Genomic DNA, 23,858 nt, shown 5'->3' on the forward strand with positions numbered 1-23,858 from the left:
TTAATAAATGTTTGTTAGTTTAGAGGAGACCCCAGTCTCTCAAAGAATATGTAGTTTAGTGGAAGTTCTGCTAGGTCCTGTAAAACTGGAAAGCTTTGTGTTGTGGGCCTAGTAAAGGATTATGCTTATCATTCAAAGATCAGACTAGCCATGTGGGGAAATGCTTATCACCAATGCCCGTGAGTTAATATTGTTTTAATCACAGCAATTCGTAAATTTATCTATTAAAGATGTGTAGAGTCTGAGACCTACATCAATGGAGAAAGCATCCACAGTGCTGAAATCATCATTAGAACCGATTTTTCTGGTGCCAGGAAGGCTTGGAAGTGGGTAAGGAACATCATCAAGGAAGAAAAAAAGAAAATTTAGTGTCCACAGGAGGCAAAAAATCCCAACTTCCTACCCCTGGGTATGAAAGTTATCCCTAGTGTACCTGTGGGCACATTAGTCAGCATATCTTATGAGTCACCCTCCTTCAGCACTATGGCTGATACCATTAGCTCTTCACAGAGAAGGGTGCTGAGAAGAAATGAGTGTTTGTAAAGCTGTTGTAAAGGGAGAGGGACCACCTGTCCACCTGATAACTTTTTTTCATCATCTGATTGTTCGTAGGGTTCAATTCAAGAAGTAAATAGCTTCAATTAATTAATTTATGTATATATTCATATATGTGAATATGATATTTTTTCAATAAAAGCAAGATTCTTGAGTCCAGTCTTGTTAAGGTCTATGAGCTAATACTCCATAGTGGCATGGAAACCCCATTGGACTAGGAGCTGAAGAAGTGCAGTTTTAATCTTAGTTTCTTTTTGGGGGCTTACATTTCCTATCTCTTAAATGAGTGTATTGGACCTCTGAGCACTTTTTTTTCCATCTTAAAAAGAGTTTATGTCCAACTCATAACATTCTATGAGTTGGAGTCCTTTAACATAATGTGCCATATATTCTAATGTTCAATGCTCATCTCCAACATTTTGACTTTTGTATGTGAGAGGGATACAGAGGTCCATGGAAGGAATCAGAGAGGCTTTGTCCCTGGAGCAAGTAGCATTGAGGCGGCACTCCAAAGGATGACAGATTGGGGCACCCTAACTACACAAGTAAATCAGATCCCATGATGCCCAAGCAATGATCTTTAGGGGTGGAAAAAGCATCTTTGGCCAGAGATGAGGTAGATGCCCTTTAAATTGAAGTATGTGGGCGGAGGGAAGGATTCCAAGCAGAAGAGGAAGTTCTTTATTGATATTATTCAAATATTGGCACATCCTGCTTGCTCAATTGTCTCTGGGGAGACTGGAACACTTTTAAAGGTATTGACTTATTCAGGTCTTTTTGCTCCCAGGTAGAGAACAGTGAATCTCACTGGGTCTCTATTTGTTTAATAATTATATAGTGTTGACATAACAATGTGGGAAGAAAACTCTGGGGAATGGGGCTCCTTTTAGGCCAGTATTTGCAGTTAATGGGTTTTGGTGTCTGGCAGAAGTGGAGCAAAGATTGGGCATCTCCCCACATCTATTTTAGCTCCTGTAAAGGGTTCAACTGAGCTCTATGTTTGTTTCCTTTATTTTTTGATGTTTCTTTTTCACTATGAATTTGGCAGTTATCACAAATATAACCATTTCAAAATACAAAAAAAACAAAAACAAAAACAAAAAAAAAACCAAGAAAAGAATTGTAGAAGAAACTGATCTCTGATCTTTTTATTATATACAAGTATGTTGTTTTAAAGAGAAATTACACTTCTGCTTGTAAGGAGTGGGTGTGAGTTCAGGGCAGGGCTTTTGAGGGACTTTATCCTCTAAGTAAGAGAAGTTGTTGACTCCATTTGGCTGCATGTCCTTCGAGTTACAGCCATCTTCCTACCCTGCTGCAGGGCTGGCAGCAGGTATTTGTATGTGTGTGATTTGAAAGATGAGTGGGATTCATAGGGAGAGCAGCCACCCAGAAAGCTGAGAAGCAAAAAATGAGCCAATTTGGGATACAGGACAAAGAAAGCAGAACAGAAACAGAAACTAAGACAGAAATGGGCAATGACAACAGCAGAAAGGAGGGACAAAGAAAAAGGAGACCAGAGACATAAAGGGAAATAGAAGATTGAGAGAGGTAAGGTGAGGGAATGGAGAACAAGGAGCAAGATAAGAAAGGGAAGGGGATGATGAAGCTTTCTGCAGGGATTGAGTCAAAAAGAGAGCTCAGCACCAAAAGTTGAAGTACTGATGTTCCCTCATGAATCTGACTTTGAAAAAACAAGATCAAGAGAGAAGAGCAGGATCCATTTCATAAAGAATTTGACTACAGTGAAAGCTGAATCTAAAAAACCAAACTAGCAAATGTCCGAGGCATTTGAGTCCATCATATAGGTCGTGGGGAAAATCTATGCCTAAGTAAAAAGCTTAAACTTTTATATAAAGAGAACTTTCTCTTAAATTGGCAACCCTGAATTCAAAGTAGAGGCTCTAAAGTGGGGAGTCAGGTAGACCTGGATTTGTCCTGACTCCTCCACCTATGACTCCTAAACTATTTAGCTCTGTGATCCTGAGCAAGTTAACTGTGCAAGTTAAGCATCTCCTCATTTGCAAAATGGGGTTACAAGGCATGTTACAATAAAGTACTCAGGAAATGCAATTGGCTTTAGTATTACTTGTAATCTCTGCTTTGATTATAGCTCTGGAGGCTCCATGAAGTTCTAAAAAGTCTAAAAATGGAGCCTAAAATGTTTTATCAAGGGCCTAATTGTCCAGTGGTTCTCACAGGGGCTCCCAGGAGAGCTGACTGGAATCACGAGAATCATGGATGGTTGTCACGCCTGCAGCTTGGCGTGTTTGCACATGATGGGCAGAGGGGCAGCAGTAGAAACACTGACCTTAGACTCAGGATACCTACTTTTGAGTCCCTACTCTATGACTAAATGACCCTGTGACCTATTGAGTCATTTGATCTCATTGAATGTTTGCTTCCTCATTTTTTGAGGGATGATGGGTGGGGATGGGGGGTAAATCATTCCTGCATTTCTAACCTCCAAGAAGGCTTAGTTGACTTCCAGCATGTGGAAATAAGAGTCTTTATTGGGACTAGAGCTCCCAGCCTAGACTGGTTTGTGGTCTGTGTCTATTACCCAAGGACCCATTTCTCCAAGGGCAGCTCTGCTGCTAGGAGAGGAACTTTTTTTCAGCCACATAATTTCCTGAGGACTACCTTAGGTCCAGGTGCAAACTGCAGTAGTAGAGATGCCTTACAAGCAGCAATAGATCTTTGGGAGCAAAGTGAGTCCTTTGTGATTATAGAGAAGATGCTTTACATTCAGTCTTTCATTTGAACTTCACCCCAAAATCTATGCAATGGGGAGGGCAAAAAGTATTGTTTCTCTTATAAATGATGAGATTGAGACTCAGACTAGTGACTTGTCAAAAGTCTCCCAGGATATATGTGATTTCAAAGATAAGAAGGACTTGGAAGGGGAGCAGGATTATCAGGAACAAAGATGGGTGTGAACCCGAGTCTTCTTACTCTACTGAGCCTCAGTTTCCTTTTCTGTAAAATTCAATAGCACTACACCACCTAAAATAGATTATGTACTCGTCTAATTGATCTAATTTTTTAAAGATAATTTTTTGGGCAGGCAGGAAGACCAGAGCAATCAATAAGACATTGTTGATCATGAGATGATCTTTTCCCTTCAGTACTAATGAAGCCAAAGAACAGACTACCCCAAGTGTTTCCAAACCTTGCCTCCTGCAAAAGCTTGCTCCTTTTCCCAGTCCTCTCAGACTAAATCAGTTCTACATTATGTAAATGGAACCTAGTGAATGTCTGACTTGGGAACAGCCAGATACCCAGACATGTTTCTGAAACTTACCTGGGGTGGTGTAATCCTGTGTTGTAATCTGTAGCTTTTTTTTTTTTTTTTTTTACCTTTTCTTTGCTCTTTGTCCCTCTCCCATCCCCACCCCCACGGTTTTTTATTTATTTTTTTTCTGAAAAAGAAAAGATCATGTTTTATGAACCAGACTTACATGTTCCAATTTTGTGTCCCAAGGTTCTTTCTGCCTATTATTATTTTTATGTTTGAAGGACCCTTCTAGTTCTTGCATTTTACATTCTCTGGTCTAGCATTGCATATTATTAAGATATCTGAAGACAGTTCAGTCTTTGCTAGCTTAAACATTTATCTCGTTTCCCCAACAATTTTGATGGAACATGGTCCTGAGTCTTGCATGTTCTGATTGTCTTCCTAGCCTAGATGGGTTCCAGCTTTTTAACATCCCTCCCAAAATGTGGCATTTGGAACTGAATTTGATATTCTATGAATCTTAATTAAGGAAGAGGATTAAGGGATGTGATATCCCTTCATCATGGATAGTTAGTATGTTCCATCAGATGAAGAGCTGAGGGAGAACTGAATCTTCAGTTTATTCTTTTTCTCCTGACACAGTGCTGTTCATTTCTGTTTATATGCTACAAAACCAATTTATGGCATTAGCTTTGTTTCCAGTTTGGATCTTGGATTATGTTGTCCTCTAACTTCATATCCTCTACTTATTCCATTGCCCACTGCCTCTGGTGTGGACATACAAGACTGCATTAGCATTTTGGGACCTGCATTGTTATACTGTTGACTCATACTAAGCTAATGATCCATTAAAAAAAAGACCCAGATTATGGTGGCTTTTTTTCATTTCTGTGAATTACCATTAAGCCACAACTTTCCTATCCTGTGCTCAGTAGTTGTGAATATTCTGTTCCCCTCATTCTTGGAGTTTCCATCTCCCTCCTCTTACCTGTTCATATTCCTTTCTATTGGCCAGGAATCACATCATTTGGTGAGGGCTCCAGATGGGAGGCTGCAGATGTGCTGGGGAATCACTAATTACATCTCTGGAAGTATTTCTGGGGACATCTGTGGTCTTTATTTAGAAGGTGGGTGCCTGATGATTTAATACAAGGGAAATAATACCAGCATCATGATTCTAGTTTCAGGATAGACGTCTGATTACTGCTTTGGGAAATTCAAGCAATTGGCTGAGGCCATGTTTATGTCCTTTTTTCTAGACTTGTCTGTCTGCTGCTTGAGAAAGCTAAGAACTCTTTTCTCCTTTATAGGAAAACATTTAAAAAGTTTATTTGTCTGTCTATGTGTGTGTTTGTATGTTTATATATGTGGATGTATGTATGTATATATGTATTTACATGGTCTTGTGGTTTCTCTATTCAAACTAATTTAATTAATTGGAAAGTTGTATCATTAAATTAAATTGTACATATCTTTGTTTTACGCCTGGGGAAACTGAATCCCAGAGAAGGAAAGTGCCTTACCTAAGGTTTTATGGTTAGTGAATTTTAGAACATAGAATGTTAGAGCTGAGAAAATATGAAAGACTGAGAAGTTAGGGGAAAGAGGAAGGATAAGGAAGAGCCTTTATGAAATAAGGCAAAGGCAAAAAAAAATCTAAATTCAGAACTGATGGCATCAAGTATATACCATGGCTACATAAGGGAAAATAATTAAACAGGAATGAATGGACACAGAATCCTGAGAGTGATTTTGAAATGATAAAAAGTTAGGACATTTTATGGTCAAATTTCATTTCTTTAAATATAAATGAGATAATATATGTAAAGTACTTTGGAATCATAAAGAACCACATAAATGCCAATTATTACTAAAAGTTGCAAAGCCAGTTTGGTTGTGCTGTTTTGTTTTTTTTAAATCATATACCATTTCTGTGACAACATTGATCAAACAAACATAATTAAGATTATGTGATGGAGACAAACTTAGAAATAAATAAATTTTTAAGCATTTTAGGACATAGCATAAAATGTTATAGGTGGTAGGTATCCTAGAATTACCATTAGAAGATAAAATGTTGTATTAAAAAAAAAACTAGAATGTTAAAGGAACCATTGAATAAGAATCTAGCCTAACTCATTTTTTTTATGAAGAAACTATGGTCCAAAGTCATATAGAGAGTTATTGACAGAATTTAGAACATATAGCATAAAATCTTATAGGTAGTAGGTACCCTAGAATTACCATTAGAAGATAGAATGTCAATTAAAAAAAAAGATACCAGAATGTTAAAGGAACTTTGAATAAGAATCTAGCCTAACTTGTTTTTCTTATGAAAAAACTATAGTCCAAAGTCATATAGAATGTTATTGACAGGATCTTAACTTGAACCCATTTCTTCTCAAGACTACATTGGTCTCTCTTTCCAAAGGTGTCTGATCAATTAGAGAGTCCCCAAGATACTTAGGCCTTAATTTCTTAATTTGTAAAATAAAGATCTTAGACTAGCTGATTTCTAAGTTCCCTTCTGAATTCTAGCAGCAACATTCTATGTTCTAACATCTTTCTTCTGAGGTTGGTTCCAACTGTAAGAGTCTATCTTCAATGGTTTCTTTCAGTTCTGATTTTGCATTTTCTAAGGTGCCTTTCTAATATCCTGTAACTCCATAGCCAGGCCTTATTAGTAAGTACTGTGTTTTAACCAGTGAGATGCTGAGCCATGGACACTCTAGAAGGGGGCCCTGGGGCCCTCAGCATCCGGCAATAATTTTATTCCACAAAGAGGCTTTCTTTGCCAAAAGCCCTTCTGTATGATGGATGGGATTGAAAGGTTGATCTGACTAAATTGCGATGTGAATACTAACGACAGAGATATTTCTGCTGTGAAATATTCCTACCAGGCATCCTAGCGGTGGTGTAAATGCTGTAAGATAATGGACAATAAAAGTCACTCACAAATAATACTCTCCCAGGACCCGCTTGCCTTTCTTGCCCTGGGTACACTGAACCAAGGAGGTAATGTAATCATGAGGCGGAGATAGTCATTTAAATATATGGGTTATCTCCCAAGCATCTTGTCAGATTTATTTTATTGTGGCAGAGCCATAGGGGGAAGAAGAGAAACCAGGCAGCAGAGCTCAGAAAGTCCTCACTGATCTTGTGGTTACTCCTACGATGGTTTAGCATCATTTCACTGTTTCTGAGAGGCTGCATCGTGTGGGAGCCCGATGAGCTTCTTCGGGGCGGGGGGAACCCCGAGGCTATTTCTTGAGACCGTGTTGGAGCCCTAACCTTTGGGCCTCTGGTTTACCCTCTGCCTGGGGGAGGAGAAATATTGGGCTCCTCATTTCCATTTTCCGACTGTTACAAGAGCACTGGTGTCATTACAGTCTGGGCCATGTGCGGAGGTAACGTGGCTTGTTGTGTACAATAGTAGGTAATATGTGTGTGTGTGTGTGTGTGTGTGTGTGTACACACACATATATAAATATATACTATAATAATATAGTAAAAACTTCTGGTATAATAATATGTAGAACTGCAGAATCTTAGATCTGGAAAGAAAGCCTTAGCACACAGAAGGCTAGAGATAGAGGAAGCCTTAGAACAAAGGCAGTAATAACAACTAACATTCCCGTAGTCCTTTACATTGACAAAGAACTTTCTTCACATTAGCCTTGTTAATCCGGTTGCTGCAAATAGTTGTTTACCCATTTACAGATGAGGAAGTCTTAGTTCAGAGAAGTTACTTGCTCAACAGCACAAGACCATCAAATGTCAGATACAAAATTTCAAAATCAGATCTGACTTTGAGTCCAGTGATAATCCCTTAATACCAGTTTAGAACACAGCATTATAGAATATTCGAATTAGCAGGTCCAGCTGAATGTTAGAATTTAGCACATGGAATATTAGATTATTGATCTACCTCTTCTGGACAAAAGGTAAAACTGGATAAGAAGTATCTCATTTTATATAGGTGGGGAAATTTAAGCCATTGGGAATATTAATGACTTGCTTGTGCTCATATGGTAGGGGGTCAGGTCTGGCGGTCCTCTTGATGACCTGTTTAGTACCCTAGCTGTGTGCAAGGCAGTGTTCCAGGTTGTACAAAGAAGAACTTAAATTCATCTGAGGTGGGAGGGCTGTGATACGGTTACAGGTAAGTAAATGCAAAGTATTGTAAGGTAATTTCAAGAGGGACAGCTGGAGGATGAGCCTTTGTGGGATAGAGATAGTGTTTGAATTGGGCTTTGAAGGAAGTTATGTCATATGTCATAGTTGGGGGAAATTACCTGTGTAAAGCGAGGGAGACAAGAGATGAAAAGCCATGAATGAGCCAGTTTGGCTGGAACAGAGAATATGTGGAATGCAATGATATAACAGTGGCTGGGAGGCAAACTGTGGAGGTCTGGTTGAGAATTTTGTATTTTATTAAAGAACAGTTGGAATCTAGTTACTTAAGAGACAGCAAGAAAGTGACATTGTCAGGTCCGTTTTAGGAATATAAATTTGGCTTCTGGGTGATGGATGGATGGGAGAGCTGGAAGGTCACTTAAGAGGCCTTTGGAATGGTTAAGAAAAGAGGTGATGAAGACCTGAATTAGTGGGGTGTTATAGAGAAAATTTATAGATGTGGTGACTGATTCCATATGTGGAGAAGCAACAGGCAGAGACTGTTAATAACTGACATTATAAATGTGGGTCGCTGAAAGGGTGGTGATGGTTCCATAAGTATTTGGATTCTTGGGTATACGAAGACCAAGGTACTAGTCCTGTCTCTACTGTTTGGTAACTGGGTGACACTTCCCCTTTCAGTATTTCAGGTTCCCATCTGTAAAATGAGAGGTTTGGATCAAATGCTCTCTGACGTCTCCTCCAGCAGTAATCATCTCTTCTTTTAGCTCTAGTGCTTTGATCTAGTGATCCATTAATTTTATTTTTAAAAAATTAAAAAAATATATTTCACCCATGGGATTTTAATTCAGTTCAGCAAATATCTATTTAGTAAGCACTATGCCAGACCTGCGCAGCCATGTGGTTCAGGGGACTAAGCACCAGATCTGGAGATGGGAGGATTCACCTTCCTGAGTTCAAATCCTGTCTCAGACACTTACTGGCTGAGTGACCTGGGCAAGGCACCTACTGCTCGCTTTATAAAATGAGCCGGATAAAGAAGAAAGTGTTTGCCAAGGAAATCCCAAATAGGCTCACAAAGTATTGAACGGGACTGAAAAACAACCTAACAATGCTAGGCCTGAGAATACAGAGTGCACACAGTCTGAAAACTCATAAAGAGCTTACATTCCGCATTAAGTACATTTTTAAGTAAACATGGGATCTTAGAGAGAGAGAGCCTTTACTACCAGGGGGATAGGGAAAGTAGGAAGTGGCAAGTTGAGTCAAATGAAAGAAGTAATTTCATTTTTACAGGGAAAGTGGGAATTTCTGTGCATCTTCTAAGCTAGGTGAGACCTGGGCAGAGTTACTAACATTAAAAAGCTCTAGGAACTAGTGTGTGATGTTTTTCAACTTCACCCCCAGCATAGGATGAATTAATACACGTTACTGCTGCCATTGTAGTCACTCCAGTAAATTTAGAACAACTCTCAGCAGTTTTATTTTTTAGGGTGTGATAAATCCTAAGTTAAATGTGGGGTATAATAAAAAGAGCTTGGAGTCTGGTCAGTCTGGATTCTAGTTTTGGCCCTGCCCCTCATTCTCTGTGATCTTGGGCAAATCACCTTAGCCTCTCTCTCAGCTTTCCTTTCCCAGGTTATTAAAAAAAGAAAGGGTTGGACTGTATGACCTCTATAAAGCCTCTTTGAGCCTTAACAGTCTATATTCTAGGAGTGTGTGTTTTGTGGTTCCTTCTGGATCTACCTTTCGGTGTTGTACCTTCCTGATGAGATAACGTTCCTTTTTAGATGTAACACTCCATATTCTGTATTCCAGCATCCTTTGTTTTCTGACCTAAAAGTGTGTGCCACTTTCTAAACCTTAATAGGATGCCACCGAAGGGCCTTGCTAGCTCTTATCTGATAGGTTTCAGCTGTTTGTAATTTTCAGTTCTTCATCTGGCTCAGCACAGCTGGCTTTGTGAGGATTTTGTAAGGTTTGTGGACTGGTCCCATTCCAGGCCTTATCCAAATATTACTCCTTGTCTTTGGGGTAGTGGGTTGCAGTCCATTGGAAGCTGACTTGCTGAGATTGTTTCTAGAGGGAATTTTGGCAGGGGTGGGATGGGGCACCATGGTACATCTAGTCTTGAAGGAACAAGGAGAGGATATTTTTAAAGAACTGTTTTCCAAAGTATGTGGTTGGGTGAACTTCTTTAAAGCAGAAAACTATCTCTTACTAGGTATTTCCTGGTTGTTAGGTATAGCTTAGGGAGGAGTTAAAATATCTAGGAAAGCAAATTTTATGTTCCTTAGAGCTATTTCTGCCCTTTTTTTCCTTGCCCACTGAGGTCTTTGTAGATGTCACCTTGTGGCTGGCTCAGAATCTGGCCCTCAGTACCCTCCAAGGTAAGTCCAGACTGTAGAGAGACCATGAGATTGCAAACTGGCATTCTTACTGGACAAGGAATTGGAGGAAGAACTGCATCTAATGTATGGGACAGTAAAATAGAGTTTGACTTTAATAATTTTTAAAATTCTTTTTTTGCTAGGGGGGAGGGGGACAAGGGGACGAGGTAATTGGAATTAAGTTACTTGTCCAGGGCCACACAGCTAGTAAGAGTTAAGTAGCTCAGACTGATTTTGAACCCCAATCCTCCTGACTTCAGAGCTGATGCTCTAAGCAATGTGCCATTTAGATGCTCTTTTGGCTTTCAATATTAAGGATAATAGCTTGATAGAGGAGGAGTCCTAGATTTAGAATCAGAAGGACTTGAATTTGAGTCCCAGCTCTGATTTTGATTAGCTTTGTGACTTTTGAGCAAATTATTTATCACTCATAGTTTCAAATTTCTCATTTGAAAAAATGGAATTTGTCTATACTGTCTATTTAACAGGGTTGTCTAGGGGGAAATGATTTGTAAACCTTGAAGCACTATAGAAATGTGAAGTACTATTATTATTATCTACTTGATAGAGCTATTGTGAATATGGGAGAAAATAATGTCTATCACACTTTATAAACTTTGCAATGCTTTGTGAAAAAATATTACAGATTGTTAGTGTTTGAAGGAGTAAAAGAGATGTTCTGATCCAACCAGCTAGGTGGTTTAGATTACAAGTAGATTAGAAGGTTGAATCTGAAGTCAGGAAGCCTTAAATTCAAATCTGACCTCAGACATTTACTATATGACCATAATACAAGTTACTAACTCATTTGTAAAATGGGGGTAATAATAGTACCCCCATTGTTTTGTTTTGTTTTGAGGATCAGGTGTTAAGAGTATTTATATAGTGCTTTAGTAACCTTAAAGCTTTATCATCTTCAGCCTCTTCCTTCAACAGATGGGGATGCTGATTTAGAATTTGTCCAAGAACACATAATGAGTGGGTGACAGTGAAGCTTGAATCAGATCTCTTGACTCTGTCAGCTGTATGAATATGGGGTGGGCTGTCAAGAACAGTACTGAATTTCCAGCCAGTGGGATGTATGATGGGATAGGATCTCTTCTCAGGTTCCTCATGTATCAGAAGACGTCAGAGGGCCCTTCCAGTTCTGATACCTTTTTGACTTAAACTTTCTCCTCAAAGTCTTAAGTCACCCAGAGTAACCCCTGGTACTTCCCAGAGCTATTTAGCTTTTATTTGTGATTTCTTATCTTTTCAGTGGTAGGTGGCTGATAGAGCCATACTTCAGGCTGGCATAGGAGAATAAGTTGGGATTAGATTTGTCCTCAGCAGGAAAATGATTATATGTGTGACTCTCTACTCTGGGCCCAGCATTGCTTAGTTGTACAATTTTCTTTTTCCTTCCTGTGACTTATATGATAGTACTTCCTATTTCAGGGAATCTGCCCACTTTGATTCCACAGTGACTCTCCTCAGTCTTTTTCTCTTTTAAGTCCCTCTTCTCTCTTATTTCCCTTTTCCATTTCCCCTATTCCTGCTCTTACTCCTTCCGTCAAGCCATCTTTCCCCCAGAGTTGCTTCATGTATTTAAGTTCTTACACTTAGGTCTAGATGGGGAATATTTACTATAGGATTATAGGTTTTCCAAAGGCAGGCTGATCACCAATAGTTTTAAACATTTCTGTTCCATCTATGTCTGTTCTCTTCTTTCTGACTTGGATTACTAATATGCTTCAGATAACCTCGTTGTTGTTTTACCAAGTCTGTTCTTTTTAATGATTCTGATGACGTTTTTCTTGTGGAGGAATTTCAGGTGCTTGAAAAGAAGCTCAAAGATCATCTAGTGACCTAAATCCCTTTAAAAATTATTTTGTTAATAAAAAAATTTTCTACTTTAATTAGAGGAAGAAAAATCTTTAACAAATATGCATAGTTGAGCAAAAGAATTTCTCACACTGCCATTTGTCTATATATATCTGCTTTCTCTGCCAGCGGGTGAATAGCACAGATTATTATTGGTCCTCTGGAATCACAGTCATGTCATTAATAAAAGTATTTGTCTTTCACTTTAACCCTTTAATTTTACAAAGGAAGAGATTGAGGTACAAAGTGGTGATATGACTACCTGGTAGTTAACACAGTCTTGGAGCATCTCAGTTTTCTTTACTAGGTACCTCACCACTCCCTTTTGACTACTCTTAACCAAGTGTTGGTGCTAACCCTAATGCTCAAAGGCTAAAATTGTTTCTTATATCCTTACTCAAACACTAACTCTTTTGCTTCCCCTTTCCCCCAATTGCAATCTTAGTTTCTCTCATTGCTAGGCTTCCTCCCATACCACTCCTTAAAAAACAAAACAAAACAACAACAACAAAAAACTTTTCCTACTTGGATCCATGGAACTGTTACCTGCTTTGTTGCCATCTCTTAGGACATTAATGATTTGGCCCCTCTCCAGAGAGGATGGAGCTAGTTATGGGCTTTTTCGAGGGAACAGGGAGAACTTCTAATATAATTTATCTTGTTTCCTGTTGTCACCTTTAACCGTAAAACAATTGTTAGGGGAGGAGAAGGAGGAGGGGATCTTTCTTTTTATGTGCCAATATTTTATTACCAGGAGAGGGAAGCTTGGCAGAAGGATTTGGATCACATTTATTAATAAGTGAGAGTGATTCTAAGATACATAATCATAGAGCATAGTCTATTAGAGTTAGAGGGGACTTCATAACGCATATTGGAATATTGAATATAGATTGTTTCTGTGTTCTTAAGTCTCTTTCTGCATTCTCTGGTTCTATAGTATTTTACTTTTTGCAAAGAATTTTTAAGAAGCCTGGGGAGAATTGATGATATTATTATCATTTTGCAGAGAAAGCAAGACCCAAAGGAGATAAAGTGATTTGATCACACTCAAGCCAGTATTGTGATAGACTATTAGAGATATAAGAAACCTTAGATATCATCCAGTCCATTGTCTTCCTTCTATAGATTAAAATGCTTAAGACCTGAATAAAGGAAGGGTCTTGTTTAAGGTTACACAGCTAGTAAGTGCTAGAGCTGGGACTTAAGCCCAGGTCTCCTTACTTCAAGTCTAGTACTCCTTCCAGAAGACCCTGCTGCCTCTTCAATAAGCTGTATGATAACAGAATTTATTGTGGGTTTTTTCTTTATATCCCTAGTATTTGACATAGTGACTGTTTTAGAGTAGATGCTTATTAATGCTTACAACTAACTAAAAATCTTCCTGGATAGATTTAAATGGCTATGTTGTTTTATATGTGAACATGTGTTGGGTCATAGCTCTTGTTTTAGATGTGGAGTTAGTACCCCTTGGGTCAGATTGTACAAGAAAGAAGAACCCACTCTTTAGGTTGTGAAAAGAGCACCCTATTTGAAACCAAGGGATCTGGGTTTGAATCCCATTTCTGCCACTTAATGCCCATGTGTTCTTAGTCTCTGAAACCTATACATCTGTTGCCAATGAAACATTTGTCAAACCAATCCTTTTTTTGACGTTATTTTCTGTGGAACTGACAGCTCACAGTGGAACAGTTGGAAGATATCTGATGTAATCAGCTCCAAGTTTAATGTCTGGTTTGACCAGGCTGCCTTCGTTTTTGGGTCTGAGATCTTGCTGCTTCCTGTCAAATGATTAAGCTGTCACACTGGCATCCCCAGAGACTGAGTGAGAGGAGGGGTAGGACTCTAGCTTCTGTATACAGCCTTAAGAAGAAGGTAGAATTGGAAGGGACCTTAGAGAGCATCTGATTCAAGCTACTTAGTGTACAGAAGGGGAAACTGAGGTTCAGAGAGGTTAAGTGATTTACCTAGAGTTCTTTAGATATAAATAAATAGTAGAACTGGGATTCAAACTCAAATTCTGCCCCCAAATACAGCTTCCTTTCCACTAAACCATAATTCTCTATTGTGGCATCACAATAATAAGAACTCTCATCTTCATTGTTCTTTCCAGTTGTAACACTTCTAGTCTCACCATACCATAAAATAGACAGGGAAGGAACTGTTATTTTCAAATTAAAGAGAAGAGATATATGTGTCTAATTATAACATTCTGTGTTCTCACCTTGTGCTCTAAGGGCTTCTCCAGTTCTCATACTCTATATTCTAAGTTTCCTTCCAACCCTAACATTATATGGTCTTATGTTTGGACATTCCATGTTCTAAGGTCCATTCCAACTTGAATATTCTATAACTTTGTTGAGCAAAGTTTATCTAACAAAAAAGCCAGAGTTAAAATAGTGCCCACTTCTAATGAGTTAACTGTTCTAGCCCAATGCAAGTTAAGATCACCACCATTATTTCTTTGATATCTATGCAAAAGCCTAATAGATAAATGATACTTGTCCAAGATAAATTTTAAATATTTCTTCTCTCTCCCCACCCCTACCTTGTTTTCCATCTCCCTTCCAAGAAATATCTTTTTTTTTTTTTTTTTTTTTTTTTTTTTTTTTTTTATTAATGGAGGAAAAGGTAGCAATGGTATTGAAGTAGGTAAGGAAAGAGAAGAATGATTGACAGGGCTTTAAAATTATTTGGAAACCCATAGCATATCTTGTATGTAGAATCTTTTTAAATTTAAGGAAATTAAAGGAAAAAAAGAAAATAGAGATTTCTTAGTTTGGCAGTTAAGCCCTCCACAATGCACAACCTACCTGGGTTTATCTGATCTTATACCCTTTCACAAACTGCATTCTAGCCAAACTGGAATATTTGTTATAAGATCAAAGCACTGGAAGGGACCTTAGAAGGTAGTTCAACCCCTTAATTTTAAGAGATGTTCATAAACCTTGGCCAAGGTCACAAGAAGGTAGAGATTTGAACCCAGCTTCTCTAATCTATTATTCTTTGATCTAACCTTCTTCAGATATTCCTAGAGCAAGAAACTCTAGTTTAGAGTTCTTCTTTGCCTCAGTCATATAACGTCTTGTTTCATGCTTATCTGTGTATCTTTATCTAATAATGAGTCATAGAATTTGAAATTTGAAATGACCTTAGAGATCACCTACTTTAGTACACTTATTTTTCATTATTATTATTTTTTAAAGGGAGACTTAGAGATAATAAGCACAGACTTGTGGGGGAATTGTTTCCTTCTGTTTGCTTTTTTATAATGAAATTTTATTGATGCCTTTTGTTTTTCTATCACAGTCATTTTCAGCCATATGACTCTACCTCCAATCCCTATCCAGTGACCGTTCCCTTCGAACAAAGAAAAAGTTAAGCAAAAGCAGTAGCAGTGTTTGCTGGCTGTGTCTGACATGAATGCAATACTCCATATTCATAGTCATCCACCTCACCAAGGAAAACCTCAGGGCCCTCATGTTATGTGTATGGAACAATCTCTCAAAGGAATGTGCCGCATCCAAGGTCAGAGGTCTAAGTGACAGACAGGTTTGGGGCCGAAATCCTTTGATTCCAAGACAAACTTTGCCTCTGTTTTCCTTCTCTCTCTCTCTCTGTCCCTCCCCCAATAGTAAGTGCCATTAAGGGCAGAGACAATATTGTTTTTCATCTATGATACCCAGATCTGAGCATAAGGCCCTGCTCACAGAATGTCCTTAAGAAATGTTGGTTGCCTTGCATTGGCTTTTTGAGAATTTAGCCTTTGAGATTAGCCACAGGCTCCTGCATTCCTGACATAGTTGGCCTGTGACTGTTTTTGGCAAGGGCTGCTTTATTGTTAACTGACTTGGCAAAAAACAGTCCCTCTGAAATCCTGACTTTCAGTGCCTTTGCTCAAGGCGTCTTGTAGAACAACTCTTTCAATTTCCTTTTTTGCCAGTTCCGCCCAGCCCCAGAATCTGGTGATTTCCCTGACTGCACCCATTGCACCATCTCTTGCAAAATCAGTGTTCTTGGAGAAGTGAGGAACTGTAGTAGTGAGCATTGGGAGCTGATAGAGTGTGACAGAATGATGATTGGAGTCCCAGGGCCTGAGTTCAAATCCCTCTCACATACTTGTATGACCCGGACCAGGACCTTTGCTCCTTGTGTCTTAATTAGTTTTTAAAGAAGGCTGAACTAGTTGCTTTTGAAGATATTGCTGATTCTAGATCTATGACTCGGGGGTCAGGCCTTGGAGTCCAGTACCATAAGCTGTTCTTCAAAGGATGGGTGAGATGTTCACTTTTACCTGCTGGCCTACATGTTGAAAACAAAAGACACTTTAGCCAAAAGAAAAAAAAGGAAAAATAAAACCTTCCCCCCTGCCCACGGGTGTGTGTGTGTGGTGTGTGGGAAGGGGGGATGAGGAATATTCACCCGAAGATGACCCTGGGAGCGGCCGGGAAGGCTTCTCCCGCCGAGGACACTGGTGGCCCAGACACATCCATGGCAGGTGGACGGGCCTTGGGGAGCGCAGGTAGCCGAGTGCTCTGTGCCTCTGGAGCGCTGAGCTGGCAGGTAGGGCCTGCTGGGGCAGCCCTGCCGCTCGCTGTGACCCCCCACTAGCTATGGCATCTCCCCCTGCGTTTCTGTTAGGCGGCTCTGCTGGTGTGTGGTCACCAGGCTGCTCTCTGCTACCATCTGCTGGCCTTCTTTGCACCTGTCTGATGAGGTATAAAGCTGCTCCAGCCAGGAAAGGCTAGCAGAACATCCTCAGGCTAAGGAAGGCCAGTCCTTTCATTTGTTTTTGTCCAGCACCAGTTTGAAGTTATGGTCCCAGACAACTTTCTGACTTAGGATTAGGAATTTCCTTATAAATGATGTTATAGCCTTGGTTATGAGCCTTTGTTCTCCAAACCTGTTTTGAGAACTCTACCCAAGAATACCCCTTAAGAGTTCCTCCATTGTAGAGATGAACCCTATCTCACTCCCAAATCCACTTTGATTGGCATGAAAATTAAGTTAGATTCAGAGTACCTGGGCTATATGTGTTTTCTGGCAACAAAAGCCCCGTCTTCTGCCCACAGAAAAATCGGTGTCTCGTCTGCAAACATTAAAGTGCTGTAATAAATAGCTTTTTGCTCATTAACAATAATTAAGATACCAACTTACCTTTGCTTCTTGGAGTAATATTTCCAGCTTCTTTCAACATTTCCTTGTTGAAAATGTTTTTCATATCTTTAATTTTCTTTGTTTGGATATTTTCCAGTTTCTTACTTAGTTCACCTATTTATTATCTGCTAAATGCAAGGCAGTGGATGTTATGAAAGATATTATGATGAAAAATGATGTGGTCCCTGGGATTTCATTGGTATAGATGCTTTTGCTATCCTAAACCTTAATAGGTGATCTCTGAATGTGTCTGTGGATCAAAAATTTGTCCTTGCAGCCACTAAATGAGAAACCTCTTTGTTTTTAGCTAGGTTTGTCCTTGAACAACATTATGTGTCACCTTGCTCATACTTGTAGACTTTCCAGGGTGGTTAGACCTGTTAGAGCTTGTACTGTGTTGAAAAGCATAAGGTGGGTATTTTGATGGAGGAGATCAGATAGAAAATGGTATGGGAGACAGGGAACATTTATTCCAAAGAAAGGGAGGCATGACTTCTTAGCTGAAGCAGTTGGGGGAAACTTCAAGGGAAAGAAGGCACTTAAAAGCTTGGTCATAGAATTTGACCTGAAAGGGACTTTAGACATTAGTCCCTTCCCTTTATTTTACTCACTAAGAAAGTGAGGCTCAAAGAGAGGAAGTAACCTACCGTAAATCACATAGGTAGTAAATAGAAAATCAGATATTTGAACCCAGTTTTCTAATCCCAAATATATTTTTGATTACCTAATGCTGCTTCTTATGCCAACACATGAAGATGCAGAATGCATTCCAGTCCTGTCCTAATATACAAACTTTGGTAGCTTTTGAAGGATAGATGGAAGGTTGACCAATTAGATCCAATTCATTTTGATTACAATAATCTAGGTAACACCTAAAGAGAAGCTAAATTGCATGGTAACTATTGGAAAGACACTGGTATTTAAGAAATTATGTATAGTAATAATTATTGACTAGTGACTAAATATATTCATTCTCCTGTTGATCACATTTTAAAATGAATTACTAAGATTCATTGTATTCAGCAGATGACATCTGGCTGAATTTCTACTCTTGTAAATTTGTGTTCTTGACTTTTTTCCCCTTGTTTAATCAAACATAATCTGCATTTTATGGACCTTTCCTGTTATTTTCCCAGAAGCCTCCATTTATAGAAAGAAAGGGGGGGTACGGGAGTTGGAATGGAAGGAATCAGCATGGAGCAGTAGAAAGATTCTTCTCTTGGCACCTCAGATTCTTTTATAAAATAAGAAAATTGGATTCTGTAATTGTGTGACAAAGTGATCTTTGAGATCCTTTTCAGCTCTAATATTTCAAGGTTCCAAGTTTCGCTTTAACTTGGATACTTAGTGTTTTTTTCCCCCTAAATGAGACTAAGTGCCTCACATAAGGTTCACTTGTAGAAAACCAAAGGCAGGGGAGATTACCTTATGAATCTTGTTCCTGAGAATGCAGGCTATCACTGCTTTTGAAACACAGGGAACCAGAAATCACAGTATTATAGATTTAGAACTGGAGGGGAGCTTAGATGTCTGATCTCTTCATTTTATGGATGAGTCACCTGTATCCCAGGGAGTAAATGAATGAATAAAAATGCACTTATTAAGTGCTTACTATGTGCCAGGTATAGTATGTGCTGTGGGGCTTAGGTGACTCCCCCAAGGTCACATGAGCAGCGCGTGGCAAGCTGGAGTTGGGACTCCATGGGAATTCTCGTCCCGCCTGTCCCCCGCCTTTGTGGGCTTAGCTTTGTGTCTCCTGTTTGGGGAGAGAACTAGACCCATGCTTCCTTTTGCTTGGACTGGCCCTGTCTGGATGATAAGAAAAGCAGCCTTTGTGGGAGCTGTGTCCTCCTGGTGTTTAAGGCCCAGCTCCAGTGCCCTGACACGCAGAGGAATTCTGTCTTTTCCAAAGAGGCTTTTGTTTGCCTGCAGTTAAGCCCTGAATGCTGAGTGGGTCCTGGGTAGAGGTGCCCTGCTGCTACTGCTGGAGCACCAGGGCCTACCCCGGGGGCACACACTGCCCATGATTTCCAGATACAGGCGAATTTCCATTCAAGAACTGACTCAGAATCTTATTGTCATGAGAGTGAATAGGCGCAGGCCTGGGGCTGTGAGGGAAGGTCCCCAGCTTTTTAAAAATCCATCACCCATATAGGTCCCAGAAGAGGTATGGAGGAAGTGGATAGCAAAGCAAATGCTTTTTCTGGTATTGGAATAAATAAAAGTGGCTTGGAAAGTCCTGGGGAAAACTTGAAGTTAGGGGTCTGGAGACCCTGCCATTGATTTCACAAGGTGACACTTGGGCACACTTCCCATTTTTAGGATTCAGTTTCTTAATCCATAAAATCATAAAGTTAGACTTAAATGATGTCCTAGGGCTCTTCCACCACTAATTATCTATACTTTAACATTTAAGATTCAGCCTATCTTTCCAGACTTATTTTACTTTACTTCCTCTCATGTGCATAACATTCCAACCATTGTAGCCTCGGCTTACTTTCCCACCCTCCAAATCCTTTATACATGGCTGGTCCCCTGTGCTTGGAAATGTTCTTCCTCATTTGCTTTCTTCCCTCTGTCCCTTGAAGTCTCAATTCAAAGGTACCTCCTGTCAGAGGCCTTTTCTGCTTCTCCCCAACTGTTAGTTCTCCCAAACTAAAAATCAAAATTACTTTGTACTCATTTTCTGTGTGTTTTGTATTTATGTACATGCTATTTCCTACCAGTAGATTACAAACTCCTTGGGGAGTGTGGGACACATAGGAAGTACAAGTCTCTTCTTCTGTAGGCAATAGGGAACAGTTGAAGGTCTTTAAGCAAGAGAGCACATGGTCAGATAGGTCAGATAGCTCATTCAGGAGTCCAGGATAGATTAGAAGGCTGTGGGAGACTGGAAGAGAGAGAAAATTAGATAGATTATTTGAGAAGTAATTAGGTACGATCTACTCTAGGCTGGTGACTGTAGAGAGGAGATGGATATTAATATACAGGAGGTAGGATATGACAACTGATTAGATATAGGGAGAGGGAAGAATTAAGAGACATTGCTTCATTGTTGAGCCTGGATAAGTGAGGATGGATGGAGTTTGCTGGTCCATGGAAATTGGTTATTGCATCAGTTGGAGATTTTTAAGTCTTTCCAGATTATTTATTTTTACTATGTTGTTAGAGTATAAATTGTTCTTCTGGTTGTGGTCACTTTATTCTGTATCAGTTAAAAGTCTTCTTAGGATTCTCTGAAATCCCTCCGTTATTTCTGACAGCATCATAACATTTCATTATATCAATGACTTTGCCTGTTTGTTACAAGCTTTTTTGTTTTGTTTTTTTAAGGGAGGGGATCAGGTTTTGGAAGGAAAGAAAATGAGTGTAAAATGAAAAAGTATTAATTAAAAAGGAGCTTAAACTCATAGCTAATCCCTTGGGACTTTATTTATCTTCTTTTTCCTTTCTCTAGCCCATCTTTTTTTTGTGTGGATTGGCATGATACCATGGAAGGACAACATAGCCATGCACGTCACCTTGGGGATCAGCCAGCGACAGAGTGTCCACCTGACCCCCAAGTAAGTATAATGGCTTTTTCTGGGAGGGTTGGTGGGAAAAAGGAGGTGTCCTTTTTAAGGACATTTTCTAAGCCACATTGTCACAGCCATCTCTACTCTAAGCCATACTGACTTTTTTTTTAGGGAATCACTTTCTTTTAAGTGAACAGAAAGCTGCATTTGCTTTGTTTGGGACCCCACCCTCTGGACCTCCAGTGATTCACAGACCACAATAATGAAATGAGGGAAGACTGCCTTTTTGAGGATTTGGTGATGGAAATAGGGATATTTGGCCTGGTGAACTCTTAGTAGGTATAAAATACCTGACTTCAGCTTTTGAAAGGCTGTCATCTATATGCGGGATTAGCCTTGTTTTGCTTGGCCCCAGAGAACAGAACTAGAATAGGTCAGAGGATGCTGCAGAGAAGCAGATTTCAGCTCAGAAGAAGATAAAACTTACAAATAATTAGAACTGTTCAAAGTGAAATGGGTTATTTTCAATAGATTTCTTCCATCAGGAGCTGAATGACTACTGGTCAGAAGTAATAGAAACAGGATTCTTCTGCTAGGATGAGCTCCCTGACGTGGTATCTAAAGTTTCTTCCAAAGATCTGCATTAATTACTCCATTCCCCCCTCCCAAAAAAACTGTCCTAGAGACCCCATGATAAGATGAACATTTAGAGGATTTACTGTTTCTTAAGGAATCAGATTAGAAAAGAGAAAGTATGGTAGTAGAGAGCTCAAGTAGTTTGGGTGAAAGGTGATGAAAATCTGAATGAAAATGGTGGTGGTGTATATAGCACAGGGACAGGGAATGTCTGATCTGCGGGCCATATGAAGCCCACAAAATCATTTGCCAAGGCAATACAGGCCATGATATAGTGAAAGCTAGGTACAATAATCTCTACTTGAGTTCTACAAATTAATAATTTTGTATGGCCCATGAATAATGTTATAAATATCCAAATGGTTCTTGGCAGAAAAAGTTCTTTACTCTGATAACAGAGAGAAGGGAGTGATTGGAGAGATTTTGTTGACATTTAGCAGTTGATTGAGCTTTATGGGGTGATGGAGAGGGAAGAATAAAAAATGAGTTCAAAGTTAGAAATCTGGCTAAGAAGCTAGAGGTGAGACATAGGGAAATAGAGACAAGTATTCGGAGGTGGAGATTGAGGTGTGGGGGAGGATGGTGAAGATGTTTTATTTTAGATTCATTGAAATTGAGATCTTGATGGAATTCCTGGGAAGAGATGTGTAGCAGATGATGGATTCAGTGTGAGAATAAAGTTCAAGGCTGAATTTATGGATTGGGAGAGTTATCTGCTTAATGACTTGTTTACAAGAGAGAGAAGAAAAGACATGTGTGGGTCCTGATTTTGTTACTTAACTAGCTAGCCATGTGGACTTGCACAAATAACTTCTTTGATCCAGTAATTCTGAAATTTAGTTAATGATATTCCTTGGAGATTGTATTTTGGGGTCTCTTTTAGGAGGTGATTGGTGAATTCTTTCAATAGCTATTTTACCCTCTCGTTCTAGGATATCAAGGCAGTTTTTTTCTTGATGATTTCCTGAAAGATGAAATCTAGGCTCTTTTTTTATCATGGTTTTCAAGAAGTTAAATAATCCTTAGATTGTCTCTCCTAAATCTATTTTTCAGATCAGTTGTTTTTCCAGTGAGGTATTTTACATTTTTTTCTATTCTTTCTTTCTTTCTTTTTTTTTTTTTTTTTTTTTTTTTTTTTTTTTTTGGTTTTGTTTGACTGTTTCTAGATGTCTCATTGAGACATTCATTTCCATTTGTTTGATTCTAATTTTTAGTGAATTATTTTCTTCAGTTACCTTTTTTAAACTCCTTTTGTATTTGACCAATTGAATTTTTAAATGAGTTGTTTTGTTCAATGGATTTTTTTCCCCATTTTACAAATTCTGTTTTTCAAGGAGTTGGTTTCATTTTCCATTTTGTCAAATCTGTTTTGTGAGGAGTTATATGCTTTTTCCATTTTACTGAATCTATTTTGTAAGGAGTTTTTTTAAGATAATTTATGTTTCCTTTTATAAATTCTCCTGCAATGTTCCATTTCCTTTCCCTATTTTTCTTCTAACTCTCTTTTAAGATCCTATTTGAATTTTTCCAAGAGAGCCTAGTGAGATGGGGACCAACTCCTATCACCCACTGGGGCTTCATTTGAAGATGATTTGCTTTTAGTGTCCTCAGAATTTGAGGTCTGTTCTTCTCCTTCTTCATAAAAACTATCTATGGTCAGAGTTCATTTTGCTTTTTTGCTCATTTTTTTAAAAGGTTGAGGTCTGCTTTTAAGACAAAGGGGAGATTATCCAAATTTCTTCCACAGGTGACAGTGACTGTGCTGGGTCAATGCTGACTCACTCCTGGTGCTGAGTGGATGAGGTCAGGTTATTCTGGCGTTCAGGGCTCACTATTTGGTTGTTTTTTTTTTTGTTTGTTTGTGTTGGATGTCTCACTGCTCATCTGCTGTTCCACTGGTTTGCATCCAGGACAGAGTAGCCAACACTGCAGTAGATTCCTCTGGTTATATTCCCTGGCTCCTGAGACCCACACTGCCCTGGCTCCCTGAGCTCAGCCTGTGCTCAGCCCTTCCTTCCCTGCCCAATTGAAATAGACCTTTTCTGAAGTTCTAAAATATCATCTGCTGGAAATTAGTTACACTCCAAATATCTGTGGGTTCTGTGACTCCAAAACCAGTTAAGAGGCTTGATCTGGTATTGATCTGAGGGACACCAGGGAAAGCTCAGATAAAGATGTATCTCCTCTCTGCCATCTTGGTCTGGCCCACACAGATAATTTCTTGATGAGCCTTCAATTCCATCTTCCCACTTCCATTCCCTGCAGGCCAGAGACATTTATCCTAGCACTATTATTGCACAGAGCTTTTGTGATGATGATCTAGTGAATTAATACATCCAGTGAAAAAAATGCTTCTTGGCCATAAGATTC

General features: G+C 39.2%; 1 protein-coding gene across 5 annotated transcripts in view; it reads left to right on the forward strand.

The window, feature by feature from the left end:
* The window catches only part of NEK6 (NIMA related kinase 6), a 166,796-nt gene that overhangs the window by 63,740 nt on the left and 79,198 nt on the right, over nt 1-23,858 (forward strand). For all 5 annotated transcript variants that reach the window (XM_074293056.1, XM_074293057.1, XM_074293054.1 and 2 more), the window contains one exon: nt 20,795-20,900. In XM_074293056.1, the coding sequence (XP_074149157.1) occupies nt 20,829-20,900 (72 nt within the window). In that variant the 5' untranslated portion in view covers nt 20,795-20,828. The remainder of the gene's footprint in view (nt 1-20,794; nt 20,901-23,858) is intronic.

Source organism: Sminthopsis crassicaudata, chromosome 2 (genome assembly GCF_048593235.1).
Source record: "Sminthopsis crassicaudata isolate SCR6 chromosome 2, ASM4859323v1, whole genome shotgun sequence".
Classification (NCBI taxonomy): domain Eukaryota; kingdom Metazoa; phylum Chordata; class Mammalia; order Dasyuromorphia; family Dasyuridae; genus Sminthopsis; species Sminthopsis crassicaudata.